The 14,884-nt window shown below is 42.8% G+C and overlaps 1 protein-coding gene across 2 annotated transcripts in view; it reads right to left on the minus strand.

Moving 5' to 3' along the window:
• The window catches only part of LOC117365355 (galectin-4-like), a 38,593-nt gene extending 24,628 nt beyond the window's left edge, over window positions 1–13,965 (minus strand). The window contains exon 1 of one of the 2 annotated variants that reach the window (XM_033955706.1): window positions 13,749–13,965. In XM_033955706.1, the coding sequence (XP_033811597.1) occupies window positions 13,749–13,793 (45 nt within the window). In that variant the 5' untranslated portion in view covers window positions 13,794–13,965. The remainder of the gene's footprint in view (window positions 1–13,748) is intronic. The other variant, XM_033955707.1, reaches the window with a different exon arrangement.
• Between the last annotated feature and the right edge of the window lie 919 nt (window positions 13,966–14,884).

The following is a 14,884-nucleotide window of genomic DNA, read 5'->3' on the forward strand; positions in this document are numbered from 1 at the left end:
TCCTGCTCAACTTAGAGGCAACAGTAGTGGGAGGACCTCAGACTCCCGAAGCCACCAGGGATCAGAGGATGTCTCAAAGGAAGGGATCTGGGTAGGTTACCAGACGTCCGGGAAAACCCAGACATGTCCTGATTTTAGAGGACTGTCCGGGGTCCCCGACGGACTTTCCAAAACCCAACAGTTTGTCCAGGTTTTGGAAAGCACCGACAAGCTCCGTCCGCATCTGAAGGGCATATGAGCATGTGCGGATGACGACACACCAAATCCGCGCATGCTCCAGGCCCTCCAGAGCTGGTCGGGGAAGAAAAGAGGAGGTTGGTGGGGGCGGGGCGGAGACGGAACAGGGTGGGGCCACGTGTCCAGATTTTTGCAGCCTGAAAAAGGGTAACCCTAGATCTGGGTAGGGTTACCCGATTTTCCAAACAGGCCCACAAATCCTCTCGCTTGCCCCCTTTTTCACTTATTTTGGCATTAATGTGCTGCCTTGCATGATTTTGTATCAGAGCAGGCTCATTAATACAAAATTTGCATATGCACACTTAACATTTATAGAATAACAGCACTTTTTTTTATTTTATTAAAAATGTATACCCCGCCTGTTCTTAGGTGGCTGATGTGGTAAACTACAAAGCTAATTACTAACAAAACCTTGTACAACTACACTACAAGACCAAACACAGAACAAAGGAAGTGCACACATGCCTTAGCATAGGGTTACCAGATTTATGGTTTTCAAAACCTGGCACTTTCTAAAGGTTTTGAAAAGCTTCCAGCTCGGGACCGAATTGGTAGGGTATCTGTGCATGCACATATGCAAAGCGGTGACATCACGTGCATGCAAACATGTATGCGACATCATCACATCACACCTGCACATGTGCAGATGTCTTCTCAACATGGCTCCGAGCACGAGAACAGATTGAGGGGGCGGGGCTGGGGTGTGACTTAGGTATAATGGGGCAGAGCTGGGTAGAACTGGGCGGGGCCATGGGTCTGGATTTTACAGTCGTAGAATCTGGTAACCCTACCTTAGCATGTAAAAATGCATGAGAAAGTTCACTGGGGAGGAGCATGGTGGGAGCTCCCACTTAGACACAAAGGCCCAGATTCTCGAACTGGTGCTGATTTGTTAGGTGCCCAAACAGTTAAAAATGCTGTTCCATCAACATTTTTAACTGAGTTTTTAGGCGCCTAAGAAATTGGCACCAGAATCAAGTTTCAAGTTTATTTAGATTTGATAAATCGCTTATCTATAATTTGCTAAGCGAGTTACAATAAAATATAAAATAAACATACAATTCAACGTACTGGTTAAAATGGGTTAGACGGACAAACATACAGACAAACTTGAGTACATAAGGACAAAAGGGAGAAAGTTACAAAGTTAATGTTTTTTAAAAAAAGAAAAGAAAGAGCCATGAATGGAAGGAACAGGAAGAAAGGTAAAAAATGTTATTATTAAAATTTTTTTTTTTTTTTTTTTTAGATAAATGGTGTTTGCTGCGCTGTGTATATGTCATTTAATGATTAAAAGTGTCTCTAAAAAGAAAGGTTTTCAGGTTGCTTTTAAATCGATTAAGGTCCTTTTCTTCTCTTATATGTTGTGGCAGAGTATTCCAGGACTGAGGGGCCATCACCGAATATATGTCATGACGTCTAGTACCAATAACTTTTAAAGAAGGAACCGCCAACAGCCTTTGAGCTGTGGAACGGAGAGAGCGGGATAGTTGCTAATGCCAGAAATAACATTAGGTGGGCCTAAAGAACCTCCAAAGTTGCAATTCACATCATAGGTAGGTGCCAGAAAAGTTGGCCAGGAAAAGCCTGGCCTACATTTCCAGCAGCTACGTTTGCTGGAGATGTGATTCTCTACCCGGTGCTGTCACAGGATTGACACGCGATCGGCAGCCACCGAACATGGAGCCGGTTACAGAGGGGCTCAGTTTAATCAATGGTGCCTACATTTGGGCACTGAAAAAATTAGTACTACAAGAGGGGTGCTGAAAAGTTCTCCGCCCAGCCAAGAAGGAAATGACGTGGAGGCCATGAAACTCACAAGTTATTCCACATATTCACCCCTAAATTCAATACACATGGCATATTGTGTCTGAAGTTTCTGTATAAAACACTCTTGATGTCTGGTCACTGCAATATTGCTCTGCTGCTACTATCACCTCCAAGTCACTCAAGAATTGTTGCCCTTTCAAACTCTTTTTGGGTAATAGAGCAAGATCTGATGAGTAACAAAGAAACATAGAAAGATGACAGCAGATAAGGGCTACAGCCCATCAAGTCTGCCCATAAATTGACCCCCCTTTTAAGTCTACTGGCCTCCTTAACTCTACTGACCTGCTCTATTAAGTCTATACCCTAGTGATCCTATTCATTGGTGTGACCCTCGCAGGGATCCCACATAGGTATCCCATTTATTCTTGAAGTCTGGGATACTGCGGGCCTCGATCACCTGTACTGGAAGCTTGTTCCAGCGCTCTATCACTCGTTCCGTGAAGAAGTACTTCCTGACGTCTCCACGAAACTTCCCTCCCCTGAGTTTGAGCGGATGTCCTCTTGTGTTCGAGGGTCCTTTGAGAAGAAAGATATCATCTTCCACCTTGACCCGTCCCGTGATGTACTTAAACGTCTATATCATGTCTCCCCTCTCCCTACGCTCCTCGAGAGTATAGAGCTGCAATTTGTTCAGCCTTTCTTTGTACGAGAGACCCTTTAGCCCCGAGACCATCCTGGTGGCCATCCGCTGAACCGACTCAATTCTGAGCACATCTTTACGGTAATGTGGCTCCAGAATTGCACACAGTATTCTAGATGAGGTCTCACCATGGCTCTGTATAATGGCATCATGACCTCAGGCTTCCTGTTGACGAAACTTCTCTTGATACAACCCATCATCTGCCGTGCCTTAGATGAAGCCTTCTCCACTTGAGTGGCAGTCTTCATGTCTGCACTGATGATCACTCCCAAGTCTCGTTCTGCCGTAGTCTTGGTCAAAGTTTCTCCATTCAAGGTGTAAGTTCTGCATGGATTTCCATTTCCGAGATGCATGACCTTACATTTCTTGGCGTTGAAGCCCAGCTGCCAGATAGAGGACCAGGGTGGATGGTCTATGCACTGAAACCCCAACTGCGTCAAAACATCCATCGTTTTGCCAGCCTTGTGAGCAGGTGCATTGTCTTGCAAAAAGAGAACTCCTTTCCGCAGCTTCCCCCTCCTTTTTTCTTTCAATGCCTCCTTTAATCAGCACAGCAAGTTACAGCAGTATTCTGCATTAACTGTTTGGCCCCCTTGGAAGATAGTCTGTCACCATCCTCCTGATCCCAAAACACTGTGGCCCTGGACTTTCCTGCTGACTTTTGGGTCTTGAATTTCCTCGGCCTTGGAATGCCGCCATTGCATGGACTGTTGTTTTGTCTCGGGATCATAGTGGTATAACCATGTTTCATTAACAGTAACTAGTCATTCCAAAAAGTTGGGACCGGCATGCTGAAAATGCTGCAAAATCAACTTGGAAGTGTCAACTCAACATTTCTCATCAGTATTCCTGGAACAACCTCCCAACAACCATCAGATCTGAACTACTTCACATTCCAAAAGAAACTAAAGACTTATCTCTATGACACCATATTCAACACAACGACTTTTGATCCTACATAACACCTTGCTACCACAATGACATTATGCCCACCGCCATCCATGTGACCTTGAACTATAAGTTACCTCCTTTTTCTACCTCGCAGCACCACTCATTCAACAATGCTAGTTTGTCTCTCTTTGGTTGTATCTTCTCTCAAACTGTATTGTAATGTATCTTCTGTAGCATCCTTGTACTACTCAAAAGGGTCCAAAGAAGAGCGACTAAAATGGTTAAGGGGCTGGAGGAGTTGCCGTACAGTGAGAGATTAGAGAAACTGGGCCTCTTCTCCCTTGAAAAGAGGAGACTGAGAGGGGACATGATCGAAACATTCAAGATAATGAAGGGAATAGACTTAGTAGATAAAGACAGGTTGTTCACCCTCGGCCCGCCAGGTACTCTTTTGAGGTCCTCGGTATATTTATCATAATCCCAAAAGTAAAATAAAATAGTTTCTTGATCATATGTCTCTTTAGCTATAAATGACAATATTATTATTAAGACTTAGCCAAAAGGAAAGATTTATAAACTATAAAGAGTTTTACCTCATGGAAAATTGTAATTTCTTTAATAAGACATTAACTATTTTTTCCGAGGCCCTCCAAGTACCTACAAATCCAAAATGTGGTCCTGCAAAGGGTTCGAGTTTGAGACCACTGATCTAGCACATGTTCATAACTGATCTCACTTTGCCTGTAAATTCTCTTGATACGGATACCTCTACTGCAAATATTGATTCAAATGACTTTACAATATATTTTGGGGCTCAAATAATTGCTGAAAATGAAAGGTTAGTGGATCATGACGATGGCAGTGAAATTATTCTGTCTGTAAAAGATAAAGAAAATTACAATTTAGCTAAAGATCCAGGGTTGTGGCTTGATTTCTGTGCTGATGATGTGGCTTATTGGATCACTTATGGGCCCAGTAACTGTCAACACCACAATGGGCCTTTTGACAAGTCTTACCGGCATTTTAGTAGTGGCCACAGAAACTTTTTCACGGGACAAAAGCCAATGGTGAGAAATACAAGAGAGAGTGGTTACTGCATTCACCATCAACAGGATCAGTTTATTGTTTTGGTTGTAAACTATTTGGCTCCTAAAAATTTCTCGAATTTTGTTATAAGAGAAGGGTTCAGCCACTGTCGAAATACTATTGAAATGGATAAGCACTACTCACCGAGACTTTTTGCTAACATATTTAACTCGCAGACAAGGTGCGAGGTTGAAGTCACGGTTGGAGAAACAAATTCAGGAAGAGTGTGATTACTGGGAACATCTTGAGGCGTGTCATAGCTGTTATTTGAGAAACAGAAGAAAGGTTTGGATCGTTGAAAAATGGGAATTTTTTAGGGCTTCCTGAACTCATAAGCCACATTTTGAAGTATGGAAATTCAGGCAAAGGAAAACCTTCTTAACTGTCAAAACCACCTTCAAGGAACTTATTCAAGTAATGGCGCAAAAGGTCCATTCGTTCATTGTTGACAAAGTTAAATCTTCTGGTTACAGTATTTTAGTATGTCTGTTGATTCAACACCAGATCTATCACATATCGATCAGTTAAGTGTTGTACTGAGGTACTTAAAAGGTTGACAGCCTATTGAACGCTTTTTAACCTTTCTGAAAATTTTTTAATGGTTTATTATTGTTTTAATATTTTGAATTACAAGTGTAAGGGGGCACCAAAATTAGTGCTTAGAGCATCTAAGGGCCTTAATTTGGCCCTGTCCATAGGCCATTAATGAGATTGCTTGGGGAAATCCACTCCTTATTCCTAGAATAAGTAGCATAAAGTCTGTTTTACTACTTAGGATCTTGCCAGGTACTTGGGGCCTGGGTTGGCCACTGTTGGAAACAGGATACTGGGTTTTATGGACCTTCGGTCATAAGAACATAAGAATTGCTGCTGCTGGATCAGACCAGTGGTCCATCGTGCCCAGCAGTCCGCTCATGCGGCGGCCCTCCGGTCAAAGACCAGCGCCCTGAGACTAGCCTTACCTGCGTGCGTTCCGGTTCAGCAGGAACTTGGCTAACTTTGTTTTGAATCCCTGGAGGGTGTTTTCTCCTAGGATAGACTCCGGAAGAGCGTTTCCAGTTTTCTACCACTCTCTGGGTGAAGAATGAACTTCCTTACATTCATGCGGAATCTATCCCTTTCAATTTTAGAGAGTTCCCTCTCGTTCTCTCTACTTTGGAGAGGGTAAATAACCTGTCTTTATCTACTAAGGTCTATTCCCTTCAGTACCTTGAATGTTTCGATCATGTCCCCTCTCAATCTCCTCTGTTTGAGGGAGAAGAGGCCCAGTTTCTCTAATCTTTCGCTGTACGGCAACTCCTCCAGCCCCTTAACCATTTTAGTCGCTCTTTCCTGAACCTTTTGAGTAGTACGTGTCTTTCTTCATGTACGGCGGCCAGTGCTGGACGCAGTACTCCAGGTGAGGGCGCACCATGGCCTAGTACAGCGGCATGACAACCCTCTCCGACCTGTTCGTGATCCCCTTCTTTATCATTCCTAGTATTCTGTTCGCACTTTTTGCTGCCGCCGCACATTGCACGGACGGCTTCATCAACTTGTCGATCAGAACTCCCAAGTTTCTTTCCTGGGAGGTCTCTCCAAGTACCACCCCGGACATCCTGTATTCGTGCATGAGATTTTTGTTACCTACATGCCTCACTTTACACTTATCCACGTTGAACCTCATCTGCCATATTGATGCCCATTCCTCAAGCCTGATTATGTCACGTTGCAGATCTTCGCAATCCCCCTGCATCTTCACTACTCTGAATAACTTCGTATCGTCCGCAAATTTAATCACCTCACTCGTCGTACCTATGTCCAGATCGTTTATAAAGACGTTGAAGAGCACGGGTCCAAGCACCAAGCCCTGCGGCACCCCACTAGTGAGTCCACTGTTCCCTCTAAGCTGAGCAGGAGTCCTCCACCCACAGTCTCACCAATAGAGGGTGCTGTTTTACTGTCACATTTTTCAATTGTGAGGGACAGGCAAGTTCTGCAGGACTCCAGGGAACATACCTGTCCTTAGCGACTGAAAATATTCCACCCCCTAGTGGTAGCAATGCAGCTGGAGGACACCTGCTTTGAAAGTGACGTTCTTCCAGTCCGAGTATTGTCCATTTACCCCCATTCTCTGTTTCCTATGCTCCAGCCAGTTTTTAATCCAATAAGGCAATTCTTATGTTCTTATTTGGGCACTCACTTGGCTGACAGTTTCTGCATACCAATCTGCTCATGGATTACACACCCAACATGTTCCCTGGATATCTGTAGGCGTCTGCACCAATTGGTTTTAGTCGATATTCCACTCGCAATCTGGCCAAAATCAGTGTCATGGTACATGATCACCATTTCAGGAGCAGACACCGTTTGAGGCCTCCCAGACCTTGCTGCATCTTCGGTACCAAAATATCCACACAAAGTTTGCACATTACGTCTTCACTGTGGAGTATGATGGGCTTTATCACTCAATGTTTGCATCATACATTCATGGATTTCCTTTGGGAGCTTTCTTCTGCATGAGTAGGAATTCATGATGGGTCAGAGTTCCACATTTGAAAATTCCACCACTTTTCTCCTGAATTGTTCAATCAATGATCTGAAACAGTGTCAAAACATAGCTATTACGATTCTGCAAATGGCACTTTGCAAAATAAATAACATTCTTTTCAGCTACAGTGGCAGATATTGCTCTAGAATTTGGAAGTTGGTTGGGCTGAAAACTTTGCAGCACCTCCTCGTAAACTCTATTCCATAACGATGTTACATAAGAACATAATCGAAGCCTTACTGGGTCAGACCAATGGTCATCAAGCCAGTAGCCGTTCTCACGGTGGCCAATCCAGGTCACTAGTACCTGGCCAAAACCCAAGGTGTAACAATATTCCATGCTACCAATCCAGGGACAAGCAGTGGCTTCCCCCCATGTCTTTCTCAATAACAGACTATGGACTTTTCCTCCAGGAACTTGTCCAAACCTTTCTTGAAACCAGCTACGCTAACCGCTCTTACCACATCCTCTGGCAACGTGTTTTTCCCCTATGACAGACTCTAGAAGAACGTTCCAGTTTTCTACCACTCTCTGGGTGAAGAACTTCCTTACGTTTGTACAGAATCTATCCCCTTTCAACTTTAGAGCGTGCCCTCTCGTTCTCCCTACCTTGGAGAGGGTGAACAACCTATCTTTATCTACTTTGTCATGAGTCCCTGAAGGGTGTTTTCTCCTATAACAGACTCCAGAAGAGCGTTCCAGTTTTCCACCACTCTCTGGGTGAAGAAGAACTTCCTTACGTTTGTACAGAATCTATCCCCTTTCAACTTTAGAGAGTGCCCTCTCGTTCTCTCTACCTTGGAGAGGGTGAACAACCTATCTTTATCTACTTTGTCATGAGTCCCTGAAGGGTGTTTTCTCCTATAACAGACTCCAGAAGAGCGTTCCAGTTTTCCACCACTCTCTGGGTGAAGAACTTCCTTACGTTTGTATGGAATCTATCCCCTTTCAACTTCAGAGAGTGCCCTCTCGTTCTCTCTACCTTGGAGAGGGTGAACAACCTGTCTTTATCTACTTTGTCATGAGTCCCTGAAGGGTGTTTTCTCCTATAACAGACTCCAGAAGAACGTTCCAGTTTTCCACCACTCTCTGGGTGAAGAACTTCCTTACGTTCGTACGGAATCTGTCCCCTTTCAACTTTAGAGAGTGCCCTCTCGTTCTCCCTACCTTGGAGAGGGTGAACAACCTGTCATTATCTGCTAAGTCTATTCCCTTCAGTATTTTGAATGTTTCAATCATGTCCCCTCTCAGTCTCCTCTTTTCAAGGGAGAGGAGGCCCAGTTTCTCTAATCTCTCGCTGTACGGCAACTCCTCCAGCCCCTTAACCATTTTAGTTGCTCTTCTCTGGACCCACCCATGACCCCCCCACCACCACCAAAAATATTTTTTAAAACTAAATAGCACATAGCATGCAGAGAAAGGGAAACTACTGCAAATGTTTTGTCCTATTTTACAGGTGCTGAGCTAGAACTTAGTTTTGGAGAGGGCCTGGGAACCAGGCATTTTCTCACTTCCCCCTGCCTCAGCATTTGACAGAGATTTCATGCTCGGCTTTCACGGGCATTTTGTTCCATTATTATCCACATTTTACCTACCATCGTGTCTTAGCTTTACATCTATCCTTGGGACCCCTGAGGAAGGCTAGCGAATAGAAAGACGGCAGGTGTTGGGTCTGCTCTTGCTTTAACTTAGAAACATGATGGCAGATAAAGGCCAAATGGCCCATCCAGTCTGCCCATCCGCAGTAACCATTACCTCTTACTCTCTTTAAAAGATCCCACATGACCATCCCAGGCCCTCTTCAATTCAGACACAGTCTCTGTCTCCACCACCTCTTCCGGGAGACTGTTCCACGCATCTACCATCCTTTCCGTAAAAAAGTATTCCTCAGATTACTCCGGAGCCTATCACCTCTTAACTTCAACCTATGTCCTCTCATTGCAGAGCTTCCATTTAAACGTCTCTTATCATATCTCCCCTCTCTCTATTGGCTAAGGCTCTTAACATTTGCATCTCCTCTTCCTATAGGCTAAGGCTCTGTGCACCTGCATTGTGAGGTCATAGAGCTGCCCATCCGCAGTAACCATGATCTCTTTCTCTCTCTGAGAGATCCCATGTGCCTATCCCAAGCCCTCTTGAATTCAGACACAGTCTCTGTCTCCACCACCTCTTCCGGGAGACCGTTCCACGCATCTACCACCCTTTCTGTAAAAAAGTATTTCCTTAGATTACTCCTGAACCTATCACTTCTTAACTTCATTCTATGCCCTCTCATTCCAGAGCTTCCTTTCTCAAATTAAAGAGACTTGGCTCGTGCACATTTACATAGATAAAGTGTACAATACAGAGCACTACAAACTGTTGTGTGATTCAAAAAAAAATACGGCATCACGGACATCTATTTCGTACTTCTCTCTTCTTTGGTTTACTGCTGCTACCACACCATACCTTCGCTGGTAGAGATGCTCAAGCCCCATCAGCCAAAGAGATTTGCCGCTGGAGCCCCTTACCCGTGCTACCTGAGCAGGGAGAAAAGACACTTCAGAGTGTGCTCAGGTTAACGCATGAACCGAGCATGTGTAGAAGTGCCGGCATCAGTGGCTGGAGCACCCTGCCAATTACCTGCTGCCGGGCAACAAAGGCAGGTGCTCCAGCAACACATTTATTTGGCTGGTAGGACTTGAGCATCCCCGCCAGCCACAAATCTGGTGACAAAAGTTCAAAGGGAGCCTGAGCCCAAAGTTTCTGTAGGGAGGGGGGGGGGGGGGGAACCCAGGCTTCTGAGGCCTTCCCGTGGCTACACCACTGGTTTTGCAGTAACCATTTTTGCATGCTTTAGGGCCTAATACCCTTTAGTAAAAGTGTGTGGCATTAATGCATCTAATTAGAGATGCCTCGTTATAAAATTGTTTAAGTGGTACTGTTGAGGAATAAGTATGACTGTGCCCATCTCAGGGACAACAGCCTCAACCAAGCTTAGGCATAAAGGACTTGGCTCAATAATCAGAATTTCAGTGTGCAGCAGTGCCACTGAGCCCCTGGGCCAGCCGCCAAAATACTATATTTTAAAGGTATTATTACCCAACCTGTATTCATGGGTTACTTTTCACCGATTATCGCAGTAAACTCCCTAAATCAGTGGTATTCAACCCGGTCCTCAGGAACCACCTGGCCAGTCAGGTTTTCAGGATATCCACAATGAATATGGATGACACAGACTTTGAAAACCCGACTAGCCAGGTGGTCCCTGAGGACTGGATTGAATACCACTGCCCTAAATCATGTCACCTCTAAGAGAGATACTATATTGGAGCGAATCTTGGGAAGACCATTTTTAGATTGACCACTGTGGGTACATATGCTACAGCATAGAGCTCTGGGTACTTATACAAGCTACACCTCATTTCCACCATCCTAGGGTAAACCTCTTGCTGTGAATTCCAGGCCAAACCTGTTTATTCTTTGAATTGTATTGGTCTTGGCAAGTAAACTGTTTATTCATATCCATAACTGGAATGTTAATATGAAATCCTGAGGAATTCTGGCTGGGGGAGGTCTGTGTTTGGGATATAGGCCATGAACTCTTGAAGGGGAGTAGCAGGAAAGAATAAGAATTGAACAGAGACTCATTCAGCATGGAGTCTTTTACAAGAGAGAACAGTTGGCAGAAGTGAACTGATCTTTCTTCCTCTTCTGCGGTTCATTCTAGAAGACGATGACTAAGAGGTGATAAATCTACCTTCCACACCCAGAGCCTGAGGTTTGAGCAAAAGATGACTGGCAGCTTCAACAACTGAAAGGGGTTTAGTGGACATACTGTCAAACTCTCTTCAAGGCCACCAAGGTTGATCTAAACTCGATAAGAAAGAATTCAGTGGGTGACCCTGGGAAGAATTTGAGGAAAGGCTAAAGCAGCTAAGACTCTTCAGCTTGGAGAAAAGACAGCTCAGGGGAGATATGATAGATAAGTCATTAATAAAATGGATTTGGAGAAATCCACTGCTTATTCCTAGGATAAAATCCATTTTACTCCTTGGGATCTAGCTAGGTATTTGGGACAGGATACTGGGCTTGATGGACCTTCGATCTGTCCCAATATGGCAGCTCTTACGTTCTTAGATAGAACCATTTTCTTACTTGTAAGTTTCTTGACTGCATCTCAGTCATTTGCATATAAAAAGGCAAGACTTACATAACCAGGCATGTGCCAGCAAGTCTCAAACTGAATTCAGGTGCAGGGAGAAGGAATGACAATACTAGCACCATGAAGCCCAGCCAGGAATGCTAATCTATCTCTTCCCCTCAAGAAACAAGCTGCAGTCCCCCAAAGCACCACTTAAACGTTCTTTGGATCTGTTTCCATAAAGGACGAAGGTTGTTCAGGAATAAAGCTCTTTATCTTTCCTAACGTAACGCAAGAAAAAAATAAACAGTGTTCATCATACACGTAGTCTGTCTCATACAGACACGCAGTGCTCAAGGATCCGGACCGGTGGCTTTTTTAGCATTCTCTGAAACATCTCCACCTCCACCCATTCATAGCTATTCAACAAGCAAAAGCAGAGCCCTTTATTTAAAAAAATAAATAAATAAATTGCACAACTTGAATAAGGTTATTTTCTTGATTATTATCATGTCTTTAATCTATCTGTCATAAAAATAAGTTTGCACAGCTCCATGGCAAGACACCATCTTGAAAACCAAGTACTTAAGATTCCTTTGCTGCTTATAACAAGCTATCGAACACACAAACCAGTTAGGCACACTTATATTCGTACAACAAATGTATATGCTCAAGTACTCTGAATTGCTATATGGTGGTTTTATTTTATTGTAGTGTTTTGAAGGGGAAAATGATTAGAACCACAATAATTTATGTCACGAGTCACTTTTTCAGTGCTATGAGAGAATGGCTTTGTTGGTCATTACTCAAAGCCACGGGTAGGTAACCTTTACGTGTACGGGACAGACTTAAGAAAACACTTCAAAAAGAGGCCATATTTGAAAGGAAGGCCAACTGAATACCCAAGAGAAACAGAGGTTTAAATGAAGTACAATTTCTTTTTCTCAGATTAATTTAGAAACATAATTAGCTGAACCTAGGTAATGGGAAGCAAGTTTTCAACCAAAGTCCATGCAACTACTTTCCCTGGATCGGTAGCATGGAATGTTGCTATTTGGGTTTTTGCCAGGTACTTGAGACCTGGGTTGGCCACCGTGAAGACGGACATTGGTCTGACCCAATAAGGCTATTCTTATGCTATGTTAACTTGAATCTTGAACGATGCACGAGAGCTTGGGTTGTAGGCCAAGGTTTACAGCACCGTGGTAACAAAACAGCTCTTTACAAAGATGGTATTTTCAGCTATCCATTCCAAGTTAGAAAATGTTATATTTACTCTCCTGATAAGAGGTCAAGCCTATCCTGGGAACAAGGAAGATACTTAGCCTTTCAACTAAAGCACAGAGGTGCATTAACCTCCCTAGGAATTTGATCTTCAAGTATAGACACAACACAGGAATGGGAGGGCGAGGGAGGGGAATTTACTGACTAGAATTTACTGACTAGAATACAAAACAAGCTTTTCAGGTAGACCTTGCAAACTATGGGAAGATAAAGTGACTTGAGTACCTACAAATGGTAACAGAGTGACGTTCTAGTGCTCAAATTTTGGAATCTATCTTGTTCAGTACTAAAATCACAAGCCAACTTTTCTTTTATGTGCAAGTTAGACATGCTTTCAAACCCCCCCCCCCCTATTCCCTGGAGCACTACTATTCCCAGGCATCCCAAAAGTACTACCTTTGCCCATTACCCCACCCATAATTCTCAAGAATCTTTCAAGTTTCAAGTTTAATATATCTCTTGATTGATCGCTTAGTCAGATTTCAAAGCGATGAACAATTTAAAATACATTCATTAGAAATTACAAAATAAACAATACAGTACAAACTTTGAATAGTAACATTGGGTTAAAAATTAAAACATCATTTAAGGAACATAGGGAAGGAAGGAATAGCGAAATACAACTAGGAATAGTAAAGCAATACAAAGAAAAAATACAATAGGAAAACAAATTAAAACATAGTTTAATAATATGTAATCTGTGGCCTAGGGGTTACTAAAAGCATCTTTAAAAAGAAAGGTTTTTAAATTACTTTTAAATTTTCCGAGGTCCTGCTCCATACGTAAATAAATTGGGAGGAAATTCCACGTCTGTGGGGCGGTCACAGAAAAGATGAACTGCCGTCTAGTATTAATGTATCTGTTCCACCACAGTGGAATCTAGAGTGAAATATCTGACATAAATTCCAAGTTACAGCCAGAATTTAATTTTAAAGGTATCCACAGGTAGACACTAGAAAAAAAAATTGAAATGGAAAATGGGAGATAGAATAATTCACAGAGAGGAAGAAACTCAAAAGTGCATAAGATAACCAAAACAAAGAAAAATGGGGAGACCCAATGATCCACAGTGAAAACAATCCACCGATGAAAACAAAAACAAAAAACTGTGGACACTTCATACTCACTGGGCTATAGGCAGGGTGGTATCCTGGTGCTGGAACAAACGCCATGGATCGCTACGTGGCTGACACTCCTTCTTCTGAAATGTGAGTGAACAAGCAGCCTGTCTGACAAGGCAGGTTCCTTTTATCTCCCAGGGGGTGGGATTCATCCTGCCTCACTCGGCAAAGTCACATCATACACAACCCACCTGGCCACCGAGGCTTCAGTTTTTCACTTTTAGGAACTCCTGTCTACTTTGACACTCAGATGCATCTTTAAATCAGCTGTACTGCGTAACCAGGCAATAAGATTCAGATTCTACATTAAGATAAGCAGGGAAGAAACTGGCAAGCCAACTGAACATTAAAGTGAGCAGATCAGTACACATATAAAAGTTATTATTCTTTATTCTTGTTATACCGCCTTTTCAAAGCGGTTTACAACACCCAAACATCAAAAGAAGTTAAGAAAAGCACTGTTTGACAGAAAAGATATATTTTCATGTACAATAAGTTATTTCTAAAACGTTAACTAAAGGGAGAGGGGTTTGGAATGGATTTCCGGTGAAATTCCAAAAAGACCACAACCTTATGCAAGGTTAAACAGCTGCTCATATAGCCAAGTTTTATGGATGTCTTTAAATGTTTTAAAATTAAACTCTGTTCTCAATTAGGATGGTTCCAGGATGAAGGGGGCCGCAAAGAAAAATGCTGAATGTCTATTTGTCTCCAGATGAGCCAACTTAGCATTTGCGAGGACAAGGTATTGGTCATTAAGTGATCTTAAAAAGTGTGGTGGAGAGTAAGGAATTATTAGAGAGGAGAGGTAAAGTGGAAGACCAATACAGAGTGCTTTAAACGTTAGGGTTACAAACTTGAATATTAAGCGTCGCTCTATTTTGTGAAAATTTTGAAAACAAAGGGGAAACATGATCAAATCTTTGAGCGTGGCAGAGTAGTTTGATGACTGTATTTTGAACCAATTGTAATTTATTTTTTCACATTTGCATGCAACCTAGATAAATAATGTTACAGTAGTCTAATCTTGTAATAACCAAAGAAAGAAATTGTATGAAAAATATCTGTGTCGAAATATCGTTTTATCGAATGGAGTTGACGTAGAATAAAGGAACAGTTTTTTGGGAAAGAGAGGATATCTG

This window comes from Geotrypetes seraphini, chromosome 8, assembly GCF_902459505.1.
Source record: "Geotrypetes seraphini chromosome 8, aGeoSer1.1, whole genome shotgun sequence".
Lineage (NCBI taxonomy): Eukaryota > Metazoa > Chordata > Amphibia > Gymnophiona > Dermophiidae > Geotrypetes > Geotrypetes seraphini.